This window comes from Salvelinus alpinus, chromosome 11, assembly GCF_045679555.1.
Source record: "Salvelinus alpinus chromosome 11, SLU_Salpinus.1, whole genome shotgun sequence".
NCBI lineage: Eukaryota > Metazoa > Chordata > Actinopteri > Salmoniformes > Salmonidae > Salvelinus > Salvelinus alpinus.
Window position 1 is genome coordinate 50,030,449 of NC_092096.1, and position 25,219 is coordinate 50,055,667.

The 25,219-nt window shown below is 43.9% G+C and overlaps 1 protein-coding gene across 3 annotated transcripts in view; it reads left to right on the plus strand.

The window, feature by feature from the left end:
- LOC139534308 (probable N-acetyltransferase 16) overlaps positions 1 to 25,013 on the plus strand; it is a 29,384-nt gene extending 4,371 nt beyond the window's left edge. For 2 of the 3 annotated variants that reach the window (XM_071333358.1, XM_071333357.1), the window contains exons 2-5: positions 17,593 to 17,791; positions 17,938 to 18,047; positions 18,213 to 18,336; positions 23,959 to 25,013. In XM_071333358.1, the coding sequence (XP_071189459.1) occupies positions 17,603 to 17,791; positions 17,938 to 18,047; positions 18,213 to 18,336; positions 23,959 to 24,540 (1,005 nt within the window). In that variant the 5' untranslated portion in view covers positions 17,593 to 17,602 and the 3' untranslated portion in view covers positions 24,541 to 25,013. Of the gene's footprint in view, positions 1 to 12,290; positions 12,529 to 17,592; positions 17,792 to 17,937; positions 18,048 to 18,212; positions 18,337 to 23,958 lie in introns of all 3 variants that reach the window. The other variant, XM_071333356.1, reaches the window with a different exon arrangement.
- Positions 25,014 to 25,219: the final 206 nt, after the last annotated feature.

A 25,219-nucleotide genomic window follows, 5' to 3' on the forward strand; every position in this document is an offset into this window, starting at 1 on the left:
TTGGAGGTTGAAATGGCGTGGAAACAATGTTGATTTAACCAGTTTTTGCCCAGTGGGAAGCTACTGCAAAATGTAGTTAAATTACCAATTGAACTATATGTAGCTCACTACTCCTCAACACTTTCACTGACACGTACGCATAAAGACACAGAAATCGACAAGCATACAGATGCCGGAAATACGTTTATTTAACTAGATGATAACAAGCGGCAATACTTAACATTCTCAATCCATTTTTTTTACTTTTAAATGAATTATATATAGCAATGGTCACCAACATTTTCTGAGTCAAGATCACTTTCTGAGTCAAAATGCAAGCCGAGATCTATTGCTCTGATATTTTTTAAATGACTTAAAAAAACGTAAGCCTATGCAACATTACCCTAAAAACAGTACTGTAGCAATGAGGTTTGTGCAGAAGGCTATAGGCCCAATACATTATCACCGCATTTTGGCTTTGCTTGAATTGCCCTGCCAATGCATTGTTGTTCAGACCATTTTTCTTTGCATTATTCAAATTGAATTCAATATTTTTTTAAAATCTCACTCATCCTACACACAATACCCATAATGACAAAGTGAAAACATGTTTTTAGACATTTTTGCAAATGTATTGAAAATGAAAACAGAAACATCTCATTTCACACCCCTGAGTCAATACATGTTAGAATCACTGTTGGCAGGAATTACAGCCGTGAGTCTTTCTGTGTACGTTTCTAAGACCTTTGCACACCTGGATTGTACAATATTTGCCCATTATTCTTTTCAAAATTCTTCAAGCTCTGTCAAATTGAATGTTGATCATTGCTCGACAACTATTTTCAAGTCTTGTCATAGATTTTCAAGAAGATTTAAGTAAAAACTGTAACTCGGCCACTCAGGAACATTCACTGTCTTCTTGGTAAGCAACTCCAGTGTAGATTTGGCCTTGTGTTTTAGGTTATTGTCCTGCTGAAATGTGAATTCATCTCCCAGTGTCTGGTGGAAAGCAGACTGAACTGAGTTTTCCTCAAGGATTTTGCCTGTGCTTAGCTCTATTCCATTTAATTTTTGTCCTGAAAAACTCCCCATCTCTTGACGATAACAAGCATACCCATAACATGATGCAGCCACCACTATGCTTGAAAATATGGAGAGTGGTACTTAGTATTGTGTTGTATTGGATTTGCACCAAACATAATGCTTTCTATTCAGGACCATAAGTTAATTCCTTGGCCACATTTTTTTAGCATTATTACTTTAGTGTCTTGTTGCAAACAGGATGCATTTTTAGGAATATTTGTATTCTGTACAAGCTTCCTTCTTTTCACTCTGTCAATTAGGTTGTTATATATTGTGGAGTAATTACAATGTTGTTGATCCATCCTCAGTTTTCTCCTAGTACAGCAAATAAACTCTTAAGTGTTTTAAAGGCACCATTGGCCTCATTGTGAAATCCCTGAGCGGTTTCCTTCCTCTCCGGCAACTGAGTTAGGAAGGACACCTGTATCATTGTAATAACTGGGTGTTTTGATAAACCATCTAACCTATAATTAATAACTTCACCATGGTCAAAGGGATATTCAATGTTTTCAATTGTTTTACCAATATACCCAATAGGTGCCCTTCTTTGCGAGGCATTGGAAAACCTTCTTGGTCTTTGTGGTTGAATCTGTGTTTAAAATTCACTCCTCGACTGAGGGACCTTACAGATAATTGCATGCGTGGGGTACAGAGATGAGGTAGTCATTCAAAAATCATGTTAAACACTATTATTGCACACAGAGTGAGTCCATGTGTCCATGTCCATGAATCCGCTGTGTGACTCGTTAAGCAAACTTTTACTTTCCATAACAAAGGGGTTGAATACGTATTAACTCAAGACATTTCAGCTTTTCATTTTTAATTAATTTGAAAAAAATATTAAGTGAAAAACATAATTTTGACACTGACATTATGGGGTATTATGTGTAGGCCAGTGACAAAAACATCTACATTTCGTCCATTTTAAATTAAGGCTGTAACACAACAAAATGTGGAAAAAGTAAAGGGGTGTGAATACTTTGTTGATTGCTAGGCATAACAATACGATTATTTCTTGATACATTTGAAACGAGGTCTAGTTGTGGCCATAACTGGACTAGATTATCAATGACTCTTGGCTGCCGTGAGGATGATAATTAGCCTGACGACACACAAAATGATTCCGCTGCTCTGTTATTGGCTACATACTTCTCATTGTGGAGAAGAAACGAATGTCCGTGGGCGTTGGCCAGAGCAAGGAGTATGGGTAGCCAGGTGTCGTGTCTTTGACTATGCCAGATTAATTGCTATGACATGCTATTCTATAAAATAATTTCTCCGTAATTAATATTACCTGATTGAACTAATCATGTAAATGTTAATTAACTAGAGAGGGACACCACGAAATAATATTTATAGAGCTGTTATCTTTCGAATAAACTCTTAAAGATTTAGTAAGATTTTACATCCATAACAGTCACATTAATCGTCATTTTATTCAGTCTCATCTGAAAGTTGTAAATTCTTGATTATCTGCAAGAATCCTGGCTAACAAGTTGAATCAGCAATACAAAATTGGGTTTAATTATTTATTTACTAAATACCTAACTAATCACACAGAATCACACATATACAATTAAATCATAACTTGATCACAAATTACGTCATACAGGAAAACGTCCCTAGCGGGCGGAATAGATATGACAGCTTGTTACACAAAGAAAAGGGGCGGGGTTTTAGTGAAAGAGCGGGAGACTGGAACATAGGTGAGCTGTGCTATCGTAAATACAGTATCTTATGCATTCTAAATTACCGCCCATTTGAAAAGGAAAATGCAATAAATATTTACTCTGAGCTGCGCTTCAGTAGGTTGGTGGTAGATGGAAGACCGTATTGCCAACCTGAGTCCTCTGTCCTTTGGAGAATGTCTCTGGTAGTCACTGGATACGTTGGAGTAACGTTGTGTGTAGTAGACGGGATACTCGGACTGTCCTTCCTAACCTGCGATTGTAGCAGCTGTTGCTAACTCGACGGCTAGGAGATATCACTTCTGTAGTGAATACGAGTTCAAAGTTCATACCATTCACAATCAAAGTCCATGCTGCTGTTGGCTTAGTTCTGTAGTTATTATCTGAACCATTCTGACACCGGATTGTCATCCTGGTGTGCCCGGAACAGAAAGTTATATTCTTGTCAATGGCTTTTATAGTGGAGGGAGAGGGGTGTGTCTGAAAAGTTTATAACCCATGCCTCTTCACAGGGGCATGCCACTGTGAGCAGAGGAAAACTTATGAAAGCACAAATCTCTCATTTGGAAGCTAAAATTAAATTTAATCTCTTCACAAATAATTTCATATTCAAACATTTGAATTAAACAACAATTCCATGTGAATCCGATACCTCTGACGTTTATACTTTCCACAGTAGAGTTTATGTCATTCTATCATTGATGAGAATGTGTCAGAGGGCAACCGAACTGACATAATATACCTTAAGTACCACCGCATATGTTCAGTTGGTCGGATTACCAGAATATAGTTCATTTTCCCCCCACTTCTGATGTTCCCAGAATCTCTATGTTAACCAAGGGGTTTTCTTATGTCACATCAGTTATAGTAGGGAGAGAGAAAAAGGGGGAAAGAGGTATTTATGACTGTCATAAACCTACCCCCCAACCCAACGTCATGACAGTCCCCCCATGTTGGGTTCAATCTTGCGATTAACCTGCATGTTGCAAACCAACATACAAATGACCGTGGGTTGTACTGGTTGTGGACCATCGTTGTGGTCCCCATCTGGTGGTTGACCCGGGTAGGGTTTCTGCGAATGAAGAAGTCTGCTCCATGGCTGGACAGCAGATGTCCAGTTGGTGATCGCTGTGGCAGTCCCCCCTCTGGTGTGGTCGACCCTGGTAGGGTGTCTGCAAATGAAGAAGTCTGCTCCATGGCTGGACAGCAGATGTCCAGTTGGTGATCGCTGTTGCAGTCCCCCCTCTGGTGTGGTCGACCCGGGTAGGGTGTCTGAAAATGAAGAAGTCTGCTCCATGGCTGGGCAGCGGAGGTCCGGATTGGGATCGCCGTTCCGGACCCGTCGTCTGGTCGTCCAGACTGGAAGATCTGGGCAGTAACTTAGGCAGATGTTAACAACGCACACACACTCATGTAATATATCATTACATTTCCTCCCAAATGAGCGGCGTTGTGGCACTAACTGATGGTTGTATGGGGAAGTTGTTTATGGCTCTATCACTTTCTACATGCCGAAGAAAATGAAACAAAATGAATGAAAGCATAAACAAAACAAAATATAGTTATGCCACCTTAACCATCTAATTGGACTGTATTCTATCTACGTCCATGGTCTTGGCAAAATGACCCTATCATGGCATTGTCTAATGTCATATCTAGGGCTCTTCTAATTTGCGGGGTGTTAGTACCCTAACCATCCTAAGTTGATAACTATATGATATGTCTACAGCTGTAAGGCACTAGTTTTGGACAGTCTACAGGGATGACCTATGGACTTCTGAGAAGAAAACTGGTGAGTGCTGTAGCTGTAGAGTTAAAGGCCTCAAAATAAATGTTTAACTTTACTAAGGCTGGTATTTTGCTCGGACCCTTAAGTTATCCTAGCATAAATCCTAATTGGATGTTCCGTTGTACATGTGCGTTTATGCGTACGCAAGCACACATGTCAAGGGAAGGAAACCAAGTATCCTGGCAGATTACAACTTGTTCAGAATGAGTCTGACGTAGTCAGGTAATTTTCAGGTCAATGCCTGGAGGTCAGTCAGAATTGGTGTCGAAGGAGTCTGTAGTGGTTTTACTACCAGTCACTGTCTTCCACTATTGTAGTGGAGGTAGGTATGAAGAAGTATACTTCATAGCTATGTTATCCACGGAGGAGCTAACCTCATGACGGAAGTATTAGACCAGTCGTACGTGGTGTGATCGTGGTTCCTGCCTTCTAATAACTTTTCTCCTGAATGGAGGGTTCTATTTATTAGTGGCGTGTGTAACCATTGGAAGAGTGCAATGGAGATTCCCTTCCCCGCGCTGCACTCTGAGTGACTCCTATGTTGCTATTATCAATAGCAATTTAACTTGTGAGGTTACTAATCCTCCTACTGAGTGTTGCTGGGCTGACTGTGGTATTGGTACTGGTACTCAAGGGGTCCAGTCGTCCTACCGATTTATTCTGAAATGTTATCCTACAGGAATATATGATTAGAGCATTTTACTAGTTGTCTTGTAGTGACTACTACACATGGCAAGGAATGATTATTGTTGCCATTTGTTTTGGAGGTGGACAAGTCCACTGGACTTCCTTTACGACCAGTGTGGTACACCTCAGTAATATCTTAGATGTGTTCTAAGATAATCCCCGTCTAGGGGCCTGTCTGCTCCTCACTGTTCTCAAATGGGAGTTTACAACTAGATTTGATTTATGCTCTGGCGGCCTCGTACGGTGTTGTCTGTAGTCTCGACCCCCCCACCGGCCTCGATAAGGCTCATCATGGGTCTGGGCTACTATTCCCCCCCTTTGTGTCTCGGGACCCCCCCCACCAGCATGTGGTGTTGGTATCCGAGGCGCAAACGAAAGGTTCGGACCCTATGTACGAGTTGTCAGTGGCCGCGTTATTATGAGAATGGCTGCAACCTTTCAACCAAATCTCCTGGTGTTTGTGCTTCAACACCCTCAGTGGCTGTCGAGGTCTGTCAGTCACCACCGCGACCGCGTGTGGCAACCTCTTCAGTACCTGCGAACTGAGACGAGGATATCGGTCTGTGATATCGCAAAGTGTTTCACCAGTGGGAATCATCGGGTCAGTTGCTGGACTGACGCCATTAGTGTCATTGTAAGGGTTGACAGTCCCCAACAAAGCGGAAGGTGTATCATCGGAAGCAGAGTATACTCTGCGCATCGATGTTTTTCTTGCTGAGACGGCCGCAGTGCTTGCGGAAATGTCTGAAGGGCAAGAGGAGTTCATCTCAACTACCGTATTGCACGACTGCACGGAGGAGGGAAGTTGCTTATTAACAGAGACAGCTGGATCGAAATCCTGAAAAGAATGGTCAATCAGGTTGGCTGATGGAATGTGTCGAGGTATCGTAATATCTCCTTGGATCGGATTCTGCCCCAAGAGGTTTTTAAACGTCTTTTTCCCAAGGGGTGCTTTTGACAGATATCCCTCGTGACTGACTGCGTTGCAGCTAGCGTTAGGGACAGACAGTGTGGTCGGTGGAGAAGGCACGGTAGCCTGTGACCATATCTGGTTGGTTTTCCAATCCATCAATGGGAGTAACCGATCCATCAAGTCTGCTCCAAGTAGCAGGGGTACAGTTTCGAGGCTAGTAACATACACAGGGTGGACGAGCGATATGTCCTTGAAGTGTAGTTTCAGCATGACTCTCAATGTGAGAGGCGAGGTAGTCTGAGTGACCCCTCGAAGTGTAGTGTCGCATCGTTCCACTTTTAACCAACGTTTAGTTGGCTTCAAAGCCCTTTTTAGATCATCAAACAATGTTTGAGAGATGAGTGATATTGTCGCACCCGAATCAATTAGCGCATGACAAGTTAAGCAGTCCTCCAGGACTGTTTCCAGGTATGGTCGTTTCGATTCGTGTTTAGTGGACATATTCCCCACAAAGTGGAGTGGTCTTTCGCAACAACGTGATGTGTCAATTCTGTTCAAGGTGGAAGCAGATTGACTTTTACGATTTTGAGTGGGCTTGGCTTTAACGAAGCGTTTTACCTTTTTCTTCGCAACCTTTGTATCAGAGTTTATAGACAAAGCCCGTGGGCTTGTTTCTTGGTCAATCGGGCCCTGGATAGGGTCTCGAGTGAAAGCAGGAGGGATTTGAATTTTAACGTCCTTGCTATGGGTGTTAATTCCTGCGGACCTGGAGTCCGGTAATTCCCTGTCTAGTCCTTGTGACTTATCTTTTACCCTTTTCTCAAATGTTTCTCGCTTTAGTTCTTCACGTAGTGGAACTTCTGGAGAACATTGGTCTACGTTTTGATCATCTTTCAACCCTTTGTTACCCTTGTGCTCTGACACTTTGTGTGGGTTGGGTGCAGGAACGTAGTGAACAGGTCGATTGTAGCGGTAGTCGTTTTGATGGCGACGTGCTTTACAGTTATTTCGACCGCGGAGGTTATTGGAATCATGGTTTCGTGGTAGAAACTGTTGTTGTGCGTCGTCTCTTAACGCTCCAATACCTGATAATGCCCCCTCTGACTGGAGTGAGTGCTCCTGGTCAAACTTCAAAACCGAGTGGTCAGGGCTCTTGGCGTTGCGAGCTTTTGATGCCTCAAAAGCTGTGCTTGCAAGCTCTCTGAGTTGTAAGATAGGCAAGCCAATGTGGGCTGCAGTGCCCAAGTAGGCAATGAAGGTGGGATACATGTTCGACAGGAACATTTGTTTAAATGGTAACAGGTCTTCCATGCCTGTTTCAGTGAGTAGGCCAAAGTAAGCTGAACGAAGCCTATGATAGTAAGCTTGTGGGTGTTCATTCCGAGCTTGTTTGACCGTGTTAGCCAGTGAGCTATCGTGTTTGCGAGTTGCAGAACCACTGAATTCTAATTTCAAAGCTGTGGCAAGTTTAGCGTAGTCATTTAGCACGTGTTGCTGTTGTAGGTGAATGAACCTTGTCCCGTGTCTATTCGACGTTCGCTTCAACAGGTAAACCCTGTCAGAACCCGTAGCGTTCGGGTAGCCATCCAACGCGTCCTCTGTCAGCTAGGAACGTCTCAGTATCGTTTGGCTGACCTGGAACGGGGTCAAAGGTGGGGAAATACTTGACGAGTTTGTCAAGGTATTCCGCGTCAAGCGGGCGGAGAGGGTGGGCTTTATCCTGTGGGGAAAGTGGGGCCAAGAGGAGAAGCCAAGCTTTGGCTTTGTTGGCCAAGAGGCGCCATATTACTCAGTGCCGAATGGCCAAGCGGAGAAGACTGGGGGACACCTGACGGAGGCAATGTCTGAAACCTATCGTCTTCACTCCTTTGAGTACCGGGCTCCGGTTGCTTGGATGGATAGTCACGCTGTAGAGCGTGACCCTTCTGGTCTTCCTCCAGATGGTACCTAAGGGTGGTATTCTGCTGCATTGCAGAGTCCACTTGAGCGCTTAGAGTACTGATTTTGGACACGTGAGTGTCGCACTTGCTCTTTTCAGTCTCAAACTTATCTGTCATGGCTTGCAGATAGATGTCTTGAGTACGGAGCGAGAGATTCAGTGATGAGATTTCTTCCGCTTGCTTAGAAATCAAGATTTCCATCTTCATCACCCGAGTTCTCTCATCATTCATTTGGTCAGCGACTTCAATGAGTTCTGCTGATTTGTCATCCAACTTCGTCATTGTGTTCATCAACTGATCGTCTTTGGTCTGCAGAATTTTGAGTAGCGCCGTGTTACTCTGAGTAACGTTCAACAAAACTGCCTGCATGTTATCAAATTGCGCGCTCCTATTTGTAGATAACTCAACAGATTTATCTCGTTTGGAGTGGACCACCTCGTATTAGTTTTGGCTAAATCGAGTTGTTCCTGGAGACAACGATTTTGTTGAAGAGTTTGTGCTCGTTCATCGTCATAAGTATTTGCAATTACTTTCAATTGTTCAGATTTCAAACGCAGTTCCTCGACTAGCAGAATGTTTTCATTTCCTGCTTTTGTCAATAGTTGCTCAGTTCTCTCCACCTGTACCCTCATGCTAGCCATGACTGGCACGTGCTTCAGCTGTGCACGGTGGTATTGAACCGATGCCACATTTTTATGGCGATACATCAGTGCAAAAGTGGGGAGAACCGTCACAAAGCCTGTGTTTGATGGTTGATTTTGGAGAGCGTTCGCAATTTCGGCTGTTTTTTCACTAATGGCATAATTATGGTTGGTATCGCTGCTGAGGTCAGAGATCAATCCTTTTATGGGTGGAGGTTCACTACTTAGCGGAGCAGTGGTGACCACCTCCTTTGATAGCTTGCACATTATTAGAAAAAGTTAGAGGAAAAATGTTCCCTAAATTTATTCAAAGTTTGGGTTTGGAAGTAATTGGAAGCTGCAAAGACAAGTTTAATCTATTTATAGATGTTGACGAACTACCAGTACTGTCCCAGTAATGTGGAAGTTGGACGTGAATTAATTTACAAAAGCAAATTGAATTAATTAATCAGTGCCAATGATTAATCCTACCTGTGTAGGCTATCTGGGTATTAAACTTTAATTAACATGAGATGTGGCTTCATCTAGGTTAATATGAGAAGTTTAAAAGTGTCTCATTTGATTGGAAGAACATAAAATTATGTTCAACAATTTAACTTATTAAATTGAATGAGACGATAATCCATAAAATCTCTGTTGATTGGATATCATAAGTGTAAACAGTAGACCAAATGTTGGGCACATTCAACACTGTGGCACTTCTCCCTAAGGCCGAAACCACATGGGATTCCCGCTGGGGCGGGGCTTCTGTCAGTACTGGATTACTGAATGGGTTTTGAAAAACCCAAATTTTACTGATTGATCAATTTAATGATAAATCAAACCTGTATAGGCAATTTGTGAATTAAACTTTAATTAACCTGAGAAGTTGCTTCATCTAGATTCGTTTGGAAAAAGTTTGCAATGTCTTATTTAGAGAACTCAACAATTTGGATATTATTTAAAATATCTATTTCAGAATGTAAATGGCCAGATTTACACTTATTAGTTCAATTGGATAAGACATTGATATTCGTCTGGATATCATAAGTAATGACTTGAGTGTGACCTGAATAATTCTTCATGAACGAATATACTGGGCACACTTCAGCGGTCACTGACTTCACACGCTGAAATAAAACGGAACTACCCGGTGCGGGACTTCCGTTCCGCGAGGCGGAGGAATTTCAGCGTGGCACCAGAAAAACAATAAATTGCTATTTTCCCTTGTTAGCTTTAGCACCTCGTGCCAGCTAACCCTCCTTTGTGCCTGAAAATGTAGCACGTAGGATTCCCTTGGCAGGGAAAAGGTTTTACTTATAACGTATTATGTTCAAACCCTTTTCGGCGTTTTTTGACGATGTTTTAACCGGAACACGCGGTAAACACGAAATGCACCGTGGTCTCCTCGCGTTGAATCGCGCGAGAGAGATAGAGAGAGTGAGAGAGAGAGAGAGAGATAATTATCGCTGGTCGCGCTATATCTCCCGAATTTCAATCGGCTGGCTCTTTGTTCTCGCTCGAGAAATTAATAATGACCTCGCCTACCCGCGTATGAGACGCGCCAGGCAGAAATAGCCCTGCGTTTGGCCAAACTCACTATTTCTCAGATTTCTATAATTAACTTTCTCAGCCTCATACAAGAAATGTATTCGCTTACATTATCCACTGACTACGTCAGAGAACAGCGCGGGGCGGGGGAATCTTCAGCGCACACACACCCAACAATGCTTGTCTATCACTCCAAAAATGTGTATAATAAACGTGGTATATTATGTAATCTGCTTTTCAATTTTATACAGGCTGAATCAAAATGAAAACCTCATTCTATCTTAGACTCCACGCAGGGGGCACCAATATGTCGTGTCTTTGACTATGCCAGATTAATTGCTATGACATGCTATTCTATAAAATAATTTCTCCGTAATTAATATTACCTGATTGAACTAATCATGTAAATGTTAATTAACTAGAGAGGGACACCACGAAATAATATTTATAGAGCTGTTATCTTTCGAATAAACTCTTAACCTCTACTTAGTACTGATCCCGGATCCGGGTTTGAAAATAGACAACATACGGTGATCGCCACAAATAGTCATATTAAACATTCCTGAAAATACAAGTGTCTCACATGCTTCAAAAGCCTCGAATCTTGCTAATCTAACTGCGTTGTCAGATTTAAAAAATGATTTACTGCGAAAGAATAGGATGCGATTATCTGAGCTCAGCGCTCCATAAATAAATACTTTTCAACCAGCACAAGCGTAACATTATCACAGATTGTGTTGAAAGAAATGGTTTACCTGTTGAAAATCTTTCTCTGTTTGCAATCCCAAGGCTCATTGTTACACACTGAATGGTCTTTTGTTCGGTTAAATCCATTTTTTATAGCCTAACACGAAACATTTTGTGAACGCTTATGTCGTTGAATTTCATGTCATTAAATTTTCTGCGAAACATCCGACCTAAATACACTGACTAAACCTGACGTTATCCAGTCATGTTTGGTTTCATTGAAATCAACTGTTTGTTTGTAACACAACCAAACTTGATGGGTCATTTTGCGGGACGTATTGATCCGAAAAAAACGATTGGAAGACATCGACCTCCGACCTCATTTGCGTACCAATCGGATGACCACTGTCTCTTTGATTGACTGTATTTTAACCCAATGACCACTCATCGTCTTGAAATCTAGCTGGTTAGATAGCCAATGAACAGAGGTAAATGGCACTATCAAATGGTAATTTGTTTGGAGACGAACTCACACGGAGAACGTGTGCGCAACAGCAGTCTTTTCAAAACGCATTTCAACGAGGAAGGTCTGAAAGTTATTACGCACAGCGGTATTTCGGCAACGTGCATCTTCAACTTTATTTTCATCGTACATCATGGCGAATAAGTCTGGGAAAGCTAAGTCCAAGACTAGATATAGCAATGTAGAGGCAATTTTAGAGGAAATTGATGGTGATACAGATACAGAAATGTTATCTGAGGAAGAATCGGTTGGAGCGTATTCATTTGATTCTGAAACGGAGGCATATTTCTTAGAAGGAGAGGATATCGTTTTGGATTGGTAAGTTCTTGTCATGCTAATGCCGTTGTTTGTAATATAAAATGTTATTTGTGATTGTTTTTAGTTTTAGTTGCAATATATGCACATTTTATGAAATGTGTAACGTACACGTGGTCTATTCATTGTGAGTGAGGGTACGTTTGTGTAGCATGTGTACTGTACTTTGACAATATATTATGGTAGCATGGCCACAGATATGATTTGAAACCAGTGATTGTTTAGTTCCATGTTCTCTCTCTCTAAATAAATAAATAAAAATGTATTTCTGTAGAATGTAACAGCCAACACATACAGCTAGCATGTGTACTCTACTCCAACACATACAGCCAGCATGTGTACTGTACTTTGACAATATATTATGGTAGCATGGCCACAGATATGATTTGAAACCAGTGATTGTTTAGTTCCATGTTCTCTCTCTCTCTCTCTAAATAAAAATGTATATGTTTATTATACCTGTTGATACAGGGCTCATATGTGAAACTATTCTAACTGAACATTTTGATTCACAGTGGCACTGATTCCGACTGGGAGCCCCCAGCACCGCCCCCAGCGCCAACTTGTTCATCCAGCCGGACCCCTGCTGTCTCTGGGCCATCTACCGGTGTGAAGGCGCCGACAAAGAAGAGGAAGAGGGGAAGTGTGCCACCTGCTAGAGAAGGGACAGAAGGGCGTTGGCACACTGTCCTGGAAGATGATGTGGAGCCACCCCAGCCAACTTTCCGACCGAAAAGGGAGCCTGGACCTCAGGTGAACTCGAGCACAACATACAGCCCACTTGAGCTTTTCCAGTTGTTTTTCACCCATTCTGTTGTAGGTTCACTCGTGTCTAACACGAATAAGTTTGGGAAGAAGAAGAAGCAGGCAGGCAAAAAGGTAGCATGGAAGCCTGTATCCATGTCAGACTTTTACTGCTACCTTTCAATGGTCATCTACATGGGGCTGGTGAAGCTGAAGAGCCTGACTGACTACTGGAAGACGTCATCACTCTACCAACTGCCTTTCCCCATGACTGTTATGTCCTGCAAAAGGTTTCTGGTTGTTTCACAGGCGCTTCACATCAGTGACCCAAAGGTTGATGAAGAGAATGACAAGAAGAAAGGCACAGCAACGTTTGATAGACTGTGCAAAATCAAACCTCTCTACTCCAGCATTGTTGAGGCCTGCAAGACCTACTTTCAGCCAGTCCAGAACCTGTCTATCGATGAGAGGATGGTAGCCTCAAAGGCCAGAATTGGCCTCAAACAATACATGCGTAACAAGCCAACCAAGTGGGGTTACAAGCTGTTTGTTTTGGCTGATTCTGTGTGTGCCTACACATGCAATTTCTTTGTCTATGAGGGGAAGAACACTTGTGCGACTGGTAAGGGACTTAGCTATGACTCTGTGATGGAGTTATTGGATTTCCAACTGCTGGGGAAGGGCTACAAACTATTTGTGGATAACTTCTACACAAGCCCTACCCTGTTCACAGACCTGAGGAAGCGGGAAGTGTGGGCTTGTGGCACCATTCGCACCAACCGGGTGGGCTTTCCGAAGACCAAGGTGAACGACATGCCTAAGCGGGCTGAGCGGGGGGCCATGCGATGGATACGCGAAGATGGCCTGCTTTTTGTAAAGTGGATGGATACCCGGGAAGTTGTGATGTGTTCAACTATACACAAGTCCTTCAATGGGGATCATGTTGCCCGGCGTATCAAGGATGGTACTGGGAATTGGACCACCAAAAATGTCCCCATTCCAACTGCAGTGAAGGACTACAACAAGAGCATGGGAGGTGTGGACCTATCAGATGCGCTGATAGGCTATTATAATGTTCTCCATAAGACGATGAAATGGTACAAGACCTTCTTCTATCATTTCGTCGACATTGCTGTGGTGAATGCATTCATCCTACACAAGGAAATGGCTAAGAGCTGTGGAAAGCCCTTCCTCACACAGAAAGCCTTCAGAGAGCAGCTCATCAAGGAGCTTGCTGCCTACAGCACCACTGCACCAAGCCCTGTCCCTTCTGCTCCTGCCACAAGTGTTCATCTGCCCAGATATATTTGTGCAGACATGGATGTGCCTAAGGGCCAAAAGGGCACAGCATGGAGGCGTTGCTGTGTTGTTTGCAAGATGAAGTCGCCCATCACATGCACCACATGCTCGGTGACCCTCTGCTTTACATCAGAAAGAGACTGCTATAGCATCTGGCATCAACAGCAGAATATTGTGTAGAGCTTTGGCAAAGTGGGTGGGGTTATGTTATATCTGGAGTACTGTTCCTGTCTTATCCTGTGTGAATTTAAGTATGCTCTCTCTTTCTCTCCTCCTTTCTCTGAGAACCTGAGCCCCAGGACCATGCGTCATGACCCCCTGGCATGATGACTCCTTGCTGTCCCCAGTCCACCCGACCTTGCTGCTGTTCCAGTTTCAACTGTTCTGCCTGCAGCTATGGAACCCTACCTAAACTGTTCATTTTTACTCTTGAGGTGCTGTCCTGTTGCACCCTCTACAACCACTGTGATATCTACCCGGCACAGCCAGAAGAGGACTGGCCACCCCTCATAGCCTGGTTCCTCTCTAGGTTTCTTCCTAGGTTTTGCCTTTCTAGTTTTTCCTAGCCACCGTGCTTCTACACCTGCATTGCTTGCTGTTTGGGGTTTTAGGCCGGGTTTCTGTATAGCACATTGAGACATTAGCTGATGTAGGAAGGGCTATGTAAATACATTTGATTTGATAGAGGACTGAGGGTCTTCCAAATATTGAAAGTGTAAATAGTCACCCATGTTATTTTGTAAATGTATATTTTATTTATTTTTTGGGGGGGAAAATTATAAGAAAAATTCCAATATTTTTTTATAAAAAAAAATTAAAAATGTTTTTTTTCCCATTTTTTTTCCTCAATTTTTTTGTGGGGCGTGTTAGAATACCATTTTGGTATTTTGTATATAGTTATTTGTTTCAGAATGTATACCTTCACCAATTTGGCCACTTGGGTACATTTGGGCTACTTGTGTGGGACACCTGGGTGACCTCATGATAAATGTCATGTAGCACACTCATTTTGGAAGTTATCATTCTGAAACTTTGCACAAGTACTGTTGCCTTATGTTTTTCACTGAAATTGTTCCCATGTTCATATCTAGATGTTTGTTTTATCTTGTTCATTTTAATTATGATGATACAACAATTAAAATGAAAGAACTTATGGTTTTTTTCATTGTATTATCAAAACCAGATCTATTGTGTTATATTCTCCTACATTCAATTCACATTTACACAAACTTCAGAGTGTTTTCTTTCAAATGGTACCAAGAATATGCATATCCTTGCTCCTGGGCCTGAGCTAGAGACAGTTAGATTTGGGTATGTCTTCAGGCGGAAATTGAAAAGGGGGGGGGGGGGGGTTTATTCCCAAGAGGTTAAAGATTTAGTAAGATTTTACATCCATAACAGTCACATTAATCGTCATTTTATTCAGTCTCATCTGAAAGTTGTAAATCCTTGATTATCTGCAAGAATCCTGGCTAACAAGTTGAATCAGCAATACAAAATTGGGTTTAATTATTTATTTACTAAATACCTAACTAATCACACATATACAATTAAATCATAACTTGATCACAAATTACGTCATACAGGAAAACGTCCCTAGCGGGCGGAATAGATATGACAGCTTGTTACACAAAGAAAAGGGGCGGGGTTTTAGTGAAAGAGAGGGAGACTGGAACATAGGTGAGCTGTGCTATCGTAAATACAGTATCTTATGCATTCTAAATTACCGCCCATTTGAAAAGGAAAATGCAATAAATATTTACTCTGAGCTGCGCTTCAGTAGGTTGGTGGTAGATGGAAGACCGTATTGCCAACCTGAGTCCTCTGTCCTTTGGAGAATGTCTCTGGTAGTCACTGGATACGTTGGAGTAACGTTGTGTGTAGTAGACGGGATACTCGGACTGTCCTTCCTAACCTGCGATTGTAGCAGCTGTTGCTAACTCGACGGCTAGGAGATATCACTTCTGTAGTGAATACGAGTTCAAAGTTCATACCATTCACAATCAAAGTCCATGCTGCTGTTGGCTTAGTTCTGTAGTTATTATCTGAACCATTCTGACACCGGATTGTCATCCTGGTGTGCCCGGAACAGAAAGTTATATTCTTGTCAATGGCTTTTATAGTGGAGGGAGAGGGGTGTGTCTGAAAAGTTTATAACCCATGCCTCTTCACAGGGGCATGCCACTGTGAGCAGAGGAAAACTTATGAAAGCACAAATCTCTAATTTGGAAGCTAAAATTAAATTTAATCTCTTCACAAATAATTTCATATTCAAACATTTGAATTAAACAACAATTCCATGTGAATCCGATACCTCTGACGTTTAGACTTTCCACAGTAGAGTTTATGTCATTCTATCATTGATGAGAATGTGTCAGAGGGCAACCGAACTGACATAATATACCTTAAGTACCACCGCATATGTTCAGTTGGTCGGATTACCAGAATATAGTTCATTTTCCCCCCACTTCTGATGTTCCCAGAATCTCTATGTTAACCAAGGGGTTTTCTTATGTCACATCAGTTATAGTAGGGAGAGAGAAAAAGGGGGAAAGAGGTATTTATGACTGTCATAAACCTACCCCCCAACCCAACGTCATGACAGGCAAGATGATAAGCACAGTCGTTCGCGAACTGCAACCCCAAAACGAATCGTTCTCGAGTTCGAGTTTGTTAGCAGAGGCTGTGTAATGTAAGTTTTGGTTCTACAAAGCTGTATCCATAACATTCAATAATCAATTAGCTGCAGTCATTTTTGCACCATGCGATCAATTATCATTTCTAAACATGTATTTTTCTTTTCTATGCTCTTGATCTATTTTCCTGCGCGCATATGACAGACCGTTGGTGGTCGGAGCACGTCTCTGGAGCCAGAGGAGCGTGCATTAATCCTGCTGAAGGACTCATTGCGGCCAGCACTAGCAGGTCAAAATAACGACTAAAATGAACATAGCCACGAGCAGGTCAAAAAGCGTTGATCAAAAATAATGAATTGTTTGAGAACTGCACACCTCTACCGTCTTCCAGGTGAGGGCAAAACTCAGGTGGCACCGCATTATTTCTGCCTCATGCACAAATTGTTGTTACTCCTATGAACAGAGAGTGACATATTCCTCGATATTGAAAAAGACCCCTGCCACTAATAATAACAACGCAAGCCTATCGATACACTTTCCTACTCATTCATTACAGCTGCAGTGCTGGTTGTAGCGCAAGTGGAAGTAGGATGAGGTTGCATTTTATTGCTCATAAAAGTGTTGAATAAAAAGTGTTGACAGTGCTGAGTAGGAACTTAAACATGAACTCACTCGTAAAAACAGCAGCTCTTTGCTGTATTAATTGACAGTCTCTCTCTAGTCATGGTTTTAAACGTTTTAATCTCACAATATCAACTTTGCTGAACCTTTCTTTTACACCTGCTACGTTACTGCAGACACTGTAATCTGAGCCATGCGATTGGCCAGCAGTAGGCTTGTAGTGCACTTGAGTTGATCTCTGGACCCTCCGGGGGAAAGAATGGGGACACTTCACCTATCCAGTGCGCAGGGCAGCTGAATTCGCTGCACCTACCGCCAACACCCTCTAAAAACAAGAACAGCAAATATAAATAAAAACAAATGTAAGGCTTCATGTTTGTTTTTTTACAGAAATGTTTGCCAATTGACTAGGAATGCCTTGGAGATCAACCAGTTGATCGCGATTGACCGGTTGCTGACCACTGATATATAGCCAATAATTATTTACTCCATTGTTTGTAAACCACAACTTTTACAGGACAGAAACCATGGCAGGTAGCTGTGTTGGGGAGAGCGACGGCCTGACATTCTGGGTGGCTGAACAAAAGGACTACGATGACGTCATGTCCATTTCTGTTAACATCTACGGAGGGAATGACTACCTGCCTCATCGATATGCCGGTTGGATGACGGAGCCTGACAGAGTAGTTATCCTGGGACGCAGAGACGGCAAATTGGTCAGTGTGTAGTGCTCTCACTCTCTCTCGCTACTTCCATCCATCCCTATTTATTCCTTCTGTATCTCTCCCTCCCTCCATCCCTCCCTCTCTACCATCCATCCTTCCATCCCTAAATCCATCGTCATCCCTCCCCTCTCCCCCAGGTGGCGCTGGAGTCTGGTCTAATCGTTGACGAGGGGTGTACGGTGGTGGTGGAGGGGTTGAGGGTGTGCCCCAGCGAGAGGGGTCGTGGCGTGGCTAGGGTTATCCAGAGGTTTGCTGATCTTTTTATATGATTTATTCGTTTGCAGATTTTTTTTTTTACACACAACAACAAAAAAGAACAGCAACAAACATAGTAAACACCAAATAACGTCACATACACAGCTCAAGTCCATCTTAAATTAAAGACAAATGTACGAAATGTATACATATACAGATTTGCTGACCAGTACATCCAGCAGCTGTACCCCAGCGTCAGGACCAAGAGACAAACCAAGGCTGACGACCCTTCAGCTGGGCCCACACAGGCATTATCCAAGTTCACAGAGCTAGGGAGACGGGTGAGTTATAATTCACACTATACTAATATATACTATACTACTGTATACTTTACTATATATATTTTTCTGTGTATAGTTTACTGTACTATACAAACCCTCAACTTTTTGTATCTGAGTGGTGTAGAAAACAGTTTGAAGGGTTTTGTTTACCGTAACCCTCAACCACAACCCTAACCCAAACCCTCAACCACAACCCAACACAGGGACCCAACCCAATACACACCAAGACCTCTCTGGGGTGGTGACTATGGAGAAAGGGGTAAAGGTGGAGAAAGTTGTGATGATCGGACAAAACAAAGGGAAAACCAATCCTGACAGTTTCCCTTCTGAACCCTCCTTAATACTAACCTCTCCACCTACCTCCTACCCACCCCACACAGTCTGTTTCCCAGAGCCCATTGTGAGACTCTCCCGCTTACTTTCACCAAGACAATCCACCACAACATCCCCAGCCTGAGATAAACCTGACACGGAACCCAAACCGGATGCGCGTGTGCGCCATCGTGCATACATTTATTTTGTCCCCCCCACACCAAACGTGATCACGACACGCAGGTTAAAATATCAAAACAAACTTTGAACCAATGACATTAATTTAGGAAATGGAATTATGGAATTGGGAATGTAGCTAGTTAGCTTGCACTTGCTAGCTCATTTGTCCTATTTAGCCAGCTTGCTGTTGCTAGCTAATTTGTCCTGGGATATAAACATTGAGTTGTTATTTTACCTGAAATGCACAAGGTCCTCTACACAGACAATTAATCCACACACAAAACGGTCAACCGAATTGTTTCTAGTCATCTCTCCTCCTTCCAGGCTTTTTCATCATTGAACTTATATGGTGATTGGCATCTAAACCTTCATAGTATTACCACGACGACCGGCAACACAGTTCGTCTTTCAATCACTCACGTGGGTATAACCAATGAGGAGATGGCACGTGGGTACCTGCTTCTATAAACCAATGAGGAGATGGGAGAGGCAGAACTTGCAGCGCGATCTGCGTCAGAAATAGAACTGATTTCTATTTTAGCGCTTGGCAACGCAGACGCGCAGTGTGGGTGCAATAATTGAATAACATAGATTTCTACATTTATTTTGCAACGCTCGTGTGCGCGACGCGAGCGGTGTGGTCAGGGTATAAGACTTACTCATAAGTGTTCATAGCATGCTTTTCTTGAACAGAAGTCCGTTTCACAATCTCTAATATGATACGGCGTAGCCTGTATGTACCCAACACTCCTTGTGTAAAAGTGCGTACATTCATGTTACGGCAAAATGTCCGTTATTTTATTTTTTACATAGGAGGATCAGAAGAGATATTACATTATGTTTCAAGTTATAACAACATGTCATGAGTCCTTCAGTTTAATACAGTGTTTATAAAACGTGTTTACATGTAATTTGCGCTATTGGCGCCATTTTCTCTTTGTGACAAAGAGTAGAAATAAAAAGTCCCTCCCTTGCAATCTCTTAGTACTCATATCCTGATTGGTCGTTTATCCAGTAACATATACAGATCATAAGATGTTCTGCTGACTTGCCAAAGGCATCTGTCTTCTATCTCCTGACCTCCTCAGGGCCACTCAGAGTCGTAAGGTGAGGAAGGGAGATACGTTTTTTGGTCTTGTGATAGGTTGAAAGGGGGCGCTGTCAATAACAGAACTGTTATTAACAGAACTCGTGGGCTCTCGTTACAAACTATGCAACACAAGGGTTACATAGTTTAATAACACAACAAAAAATACTTGAATTCAGCCACAGAACAGATTGCTTGATTTTCCCCATAACCCAGTGGTCACCAACCTTTTCTGAGTCAAGATCAAATCGCAGATTTCCCACTCCGGGGGGGAAAAAACATGAAAATGTAACATTAACCAAATAAAAACAGTTCTGTAGGAATGAGGTTTGTGAAGTAGGCCTAATACAGTATCACAGCATATTGGCTATATTATATTTCAAAACTCGAGTTTTGATAACAAAATAGATCAGTTTGTGTAACACTTGCAAGGCACAGCTGGGCAAAAATTTGAATAATTTGTTAATTTGCTTTTTAATTTGACTGGACTGATAATAACTGCATCTGATGGTCATGTTGCTTTCAAGATAACTGGGAACTTGGTTAGAGTTTACGAGTTGTATAACCGTTCAAAACGATTTATCCCGGTCTAATCCAGTTCCCAGTTGTCTTGAATGCACTGAAGTCGGAAGTCAAAGATTACCGACTTCTGAGTTCCCAGTTTTTTTGAACACGGCATTAGTATCAGCGGAGGGAGGGAGAGAGCAGCAGAGGGGTCCACCTCTCACGGTCTCTACTCTCTCCTTCCTTTCCTCTGGTGAGACTGACCAGAGAGAGAGGACACAGTCTTCCACCTGATGGTGAAACTCGAGTCGCACACGACGGGCTGCTAATAATAATGAAAAGGCAGGGCTATCGATACATTTGGCTACTCATTCATTGCAGCTGCAACGCAAGTGGACGTAGAAAGAAGCGCGTTTTATGTTTTGTAGTAGTGTTGAATAAAAACTTACCCCATGTTCCCCCACCCTCTCCAGACCAGACTGATTTACCGCCCCATGTTCCCCCACCCTCTCCAGACCAGACTGATTTACCGCCCCATGTTCCCCCACCCTCTCCAGACCAGACTGATTTACCGCCCCATGTTCCCCCACCCCTCCAGACCAGACTGATTTACCGCCCCATGTTCCCCCACCCTCTCCAGACCAGACTGATTCACCGCCCCATGTTCCCCCACCCTCTCCAGACCAGACTGATTTACCGCCCCATGTTCCCCCACCCTCTCCAGACCAGACTGATTTACCGCCCCATGTTCCCCCTCCCTCTCCAGACCAGACTGATTTACCGCCCCATGTTCCCCCACCCTCTCCAGACCAGACTGATTCACCGCCCCATGTTCCCCCACCCTCTCCAGACCAGACTGATTTACCGCCCCATGTTCGCCCACCCTCTCCAGACCAGACTGATTTACCGCCCCATGTTCCCCCACCCTCTCCAGACCAGACTGATTTACCGCCCCATGTTCGCCCACCCTCTCCAGACCAGACTGATTCACCGCCCCATGTTCCCCCACCCTCTCCAGACCAGACTGATTTACCGCCCCATGTTCCCCCACCCTCTCCAGACCAGACTGATTTACCGCCCCATGTTCCCCCACCCTCTCCAGACCAGACTGATTTACCGCCCCATGTTCCCCCACCCTCTCCAGACCAGACTGATTTACCGCCCCATGTTCCCCCACCCCTCCAGACCAGACTGATTTACCGCCCCATGTTCCCCCACCCTCTCCAGACCAGACTGATTCACCGCCCCATGTTCCCCCACCCTCTCCAGACCAGACTGATTTACCGCCCCATGTTCCCCCACCCTCTCCAGACCAGACTGATTTACCGCCCCATGTTCCCCCTCCCTCTCCAGACCAGACTGATTTACCGCCCCATGTTCCCCCACCCTCTCCAGACCAGACTGATTCACCGCCCCATGTTCCCCCACCCTCTCCAGACCAGACTGATTTACCGCCCCATGTTCGCCCACCCTCTCCAGACCAGACTGATTTACCGCCCCATGTTCCCCCACCCTCTCCAGACCAGACTGATTTACCGCCCCATGTTCGCCCACCCTCTCCAGACCAGACTGATTCACCGCCCCATGTTCCCCCACCCTCTCCAGACCAGACTGATTTACCGCCCCATGTTCCCCCACCCTCTCCAGACCAGACTGATTCACCGCCCCATGTTCCCCCACCCTCTCCAGACCAGACTGATTTACCGCCCCATGTTCCCCCACCCTCTCCAGACCAGACTGATTCACCGCCCCATGTTCCCCCTCCCTCTCCAGACCAGACTGATTTACCGCCCCATGTTCCCCCTCCCTCTCCAGACCAGACTGATTTACCGCCCCATGTTCCCCCACCCTCTCCAGACCAGACTGATTTACCGCCCCATGTTCCCCCACCCTCTCCAGACCAGACTGATTTACCGCCCCATGTTCCCCCTCCCTCTCCAGACCAGACTGATTTACCGGCCCATGTTCCCCCTCCCTCTCCAGACCAGACTGATTTACCGCCCCATGTTCCCCCACCCTCTCCAGACCAGACTGATTTACCGCCCCATGTTCCCCCTCCCTCTCCAGACCAGACTGATTCACCGCCCCATGTTCCCCCACCCTCTCCAGACCAGACTGATTTACCGCCCCATGTTCCCCCACCCTCTCCAGACCAGACTGATTCACCGCCCCATGTTCCCCCTCCCTCTCCAGACCAGACTGATTCACCGCCCCATGTTCCCCCTCCCTCTCCAGACCAGACTGATTCACCGCCCCATGTTCCCCCCACCCTCTCCAGACCAGACTGATTCACCGCCCCATGTTCCCCCACCCTCTCCAGACCAGACTGATTTACCGCCCCATGTTCCCCCACCCTCTCCAGACTGAATTTCCATATACATATGCAGACCGAGGAGGAAGTTGCAATAGGCCCGTGCAACCCACGTTTTTATATCAGCACAAACAGAAACCCTCTTAAACCTTATCCTATAGCTTCATGTCCACATCCCGATTCAAACCTTACCCTAACCCTAACCTCAACCACAACCCAAACTCTATCTTCATGTTCACATCCTGGTTCAATTTCTAAATTCTGACTCAGCTTATCAATGACAATATTATTCTAGTAATAAAAGTGGTTGAAATAGTCAGCACTTCTGTACATTGTATTTCTACGAATTTTATTTTTGGAATTTTTACTTCTGTGTCAAAGCCATTTGAAAGGCAAATGTCCAGACAGACTGTCTGCATTTCCTATTTCTTCCTAGAAACCAGCCCAAATGTCAGTATCTTATAACTGGAAACACAGAGGGGTTAAAAGTCTGTCTCAGCGTGTGGCTGTGTGGTGCTCTATACAACTGCCTTTCAAAGAACACCTGACTACAGGAAGAAACAGCATGTGTGTCTGCCCTAAATGGCACCCTATCCCCTATATAGTGCACTACTTTTGACCAAGGCCCATATGGCTCCAGTGCACTACAGCGCGAATAGGGTGCCATTTGGGATGTAAGCCTGTGTCATGGGTACTGGTGTGGTGAATACAATACGAAACAGTGCTGTGTACTAATGGAAACACTTAGACTGGTTTATTGCGGCAGTAGTCCAATTGAGGACCACATGGAGACCGGTTATATCTAATTTAACTGAGTCAAAGGGTGCGTCCCAAATGGAACCTGTTCCATATAGTGCTCTACTTTTGACCTCAGCGAATAAAGTTGAATGGATGATTTATTCATTGAGTTTCTGAGGGAGCTTGTTAGGGATAGGCTGTGCTTGTATTGCTAAGAGACTTGCGCGCGTGCGCGCGCACACACACACAAACTACCTTTCACAAGGGGGAAAACACCACAATGGACTCGTAATTCAGGTGTCAAACCACCCCTCTTTTTCTTCTTTTTACATCTACCTCCGCTTCATCCCCCTCGTCTATATATTTGCTCTGTACTGTTTTCACCCACTCTTTTTCTTTCTCTCTCTTAATTTCTCTCTCCCACTCCCTCATTCTCTCTCTCCACCCATCCCCTCTTAATCTCCCTCTGTCTTTCTCTCTCTCTCTCTAGGCTGCTCTCTCATTCATCGTGGAGGCCGACAGTTTCGAGGGATTCGTCTCACACCTGAGGAACAAACTACATTCCACCACAGGAAGTGAGCCAGGTGGGTCCGTCCCTCAAATGGTTCTGATAGAGGATGAGCAACACCTGAAGTACATCCTCCTTGATCCTGAACTCCCCTCCAGGGTTCAACTTCCTGGTGGTGCCATTATCCAAGACTGGCAGCCCTTACAACCAATCGAAGGAAACCTTGAGATCTTAGCAAGGCGAAACCTCACCTGGTTGGCCGACAAGCCGGAAAGACCTTCCTTCCTCAGCTTTTACACTGCGCCTTATCCAATCCCGTACAAGGGAGGATCGCTGAGATTCAATATCGATATGTTTGGAACTGATCTAGTTTCAGCAAAGAGGGCACTTGCCGGCCATTTAGAGAAAGTGAGGGAGAGGAGGGAGGTGAAGGGGAGGATGATGGTTCATGTGTATCTGAATAAGTCACTATGGGAGGGGGTGAGGGAGTTCTGTGAGGGATACACAGGGGTGAGGAGGTGGAGAGAGTACCGGGAACAACTGTTTCTGGAGAGAGGGATGTGAGGAGATGTGGAAAGGATGAGAGAGGGAGGGAGAGAGAGAGATGAACAGAGGATAGCAAAAGAGAAGACAGTGAAAGAGTGTGCAAATGAGACTTAGAGAAGGGTTTTCCACATTATCTTGCTTTGATTATTTGAATCAGCTGTGTAGTGCTAGGGAAAAACCTAAACATACCCCCCTGGGGGGGGGGTTAGCCATGTAATCAATATACATAATATATCATACAGTATGTAATACTTTTTATATTGATTTGATTGATTGATTGGAACAAAGCCAGCACTTTAGAAGTTAATATGATTTTTTAAAAACGATTGTGATGATGCAAGAATTTATAATGGGACATTACAGGAATAACTGTTTTCTTATTAAATCATTGTACATTTTTGTAAAGGCAAGTCTACCAAATCACTGTGATTCATCATGACTATGAAATGCAAATCAGTATCAATAAGAATAAATGAATAGAATGTCGCTGATCATTCTCTCTCTGCTCTCGTATCCATTTATAACTGGAGCAGGTGGAGCTAAAAAGGGGGGAAATGACAGCTAATTGTGTGCGTGTGTCAGCTGCAATGAAAGGGCCATGGAAAACATGAATGAAAGCCTGTTGCTGTCTAATCGATACAGTATGTCTGTTATTCAGTACTGTAGGTAAAAGGTGATTCAGATAATTGAACTCAAT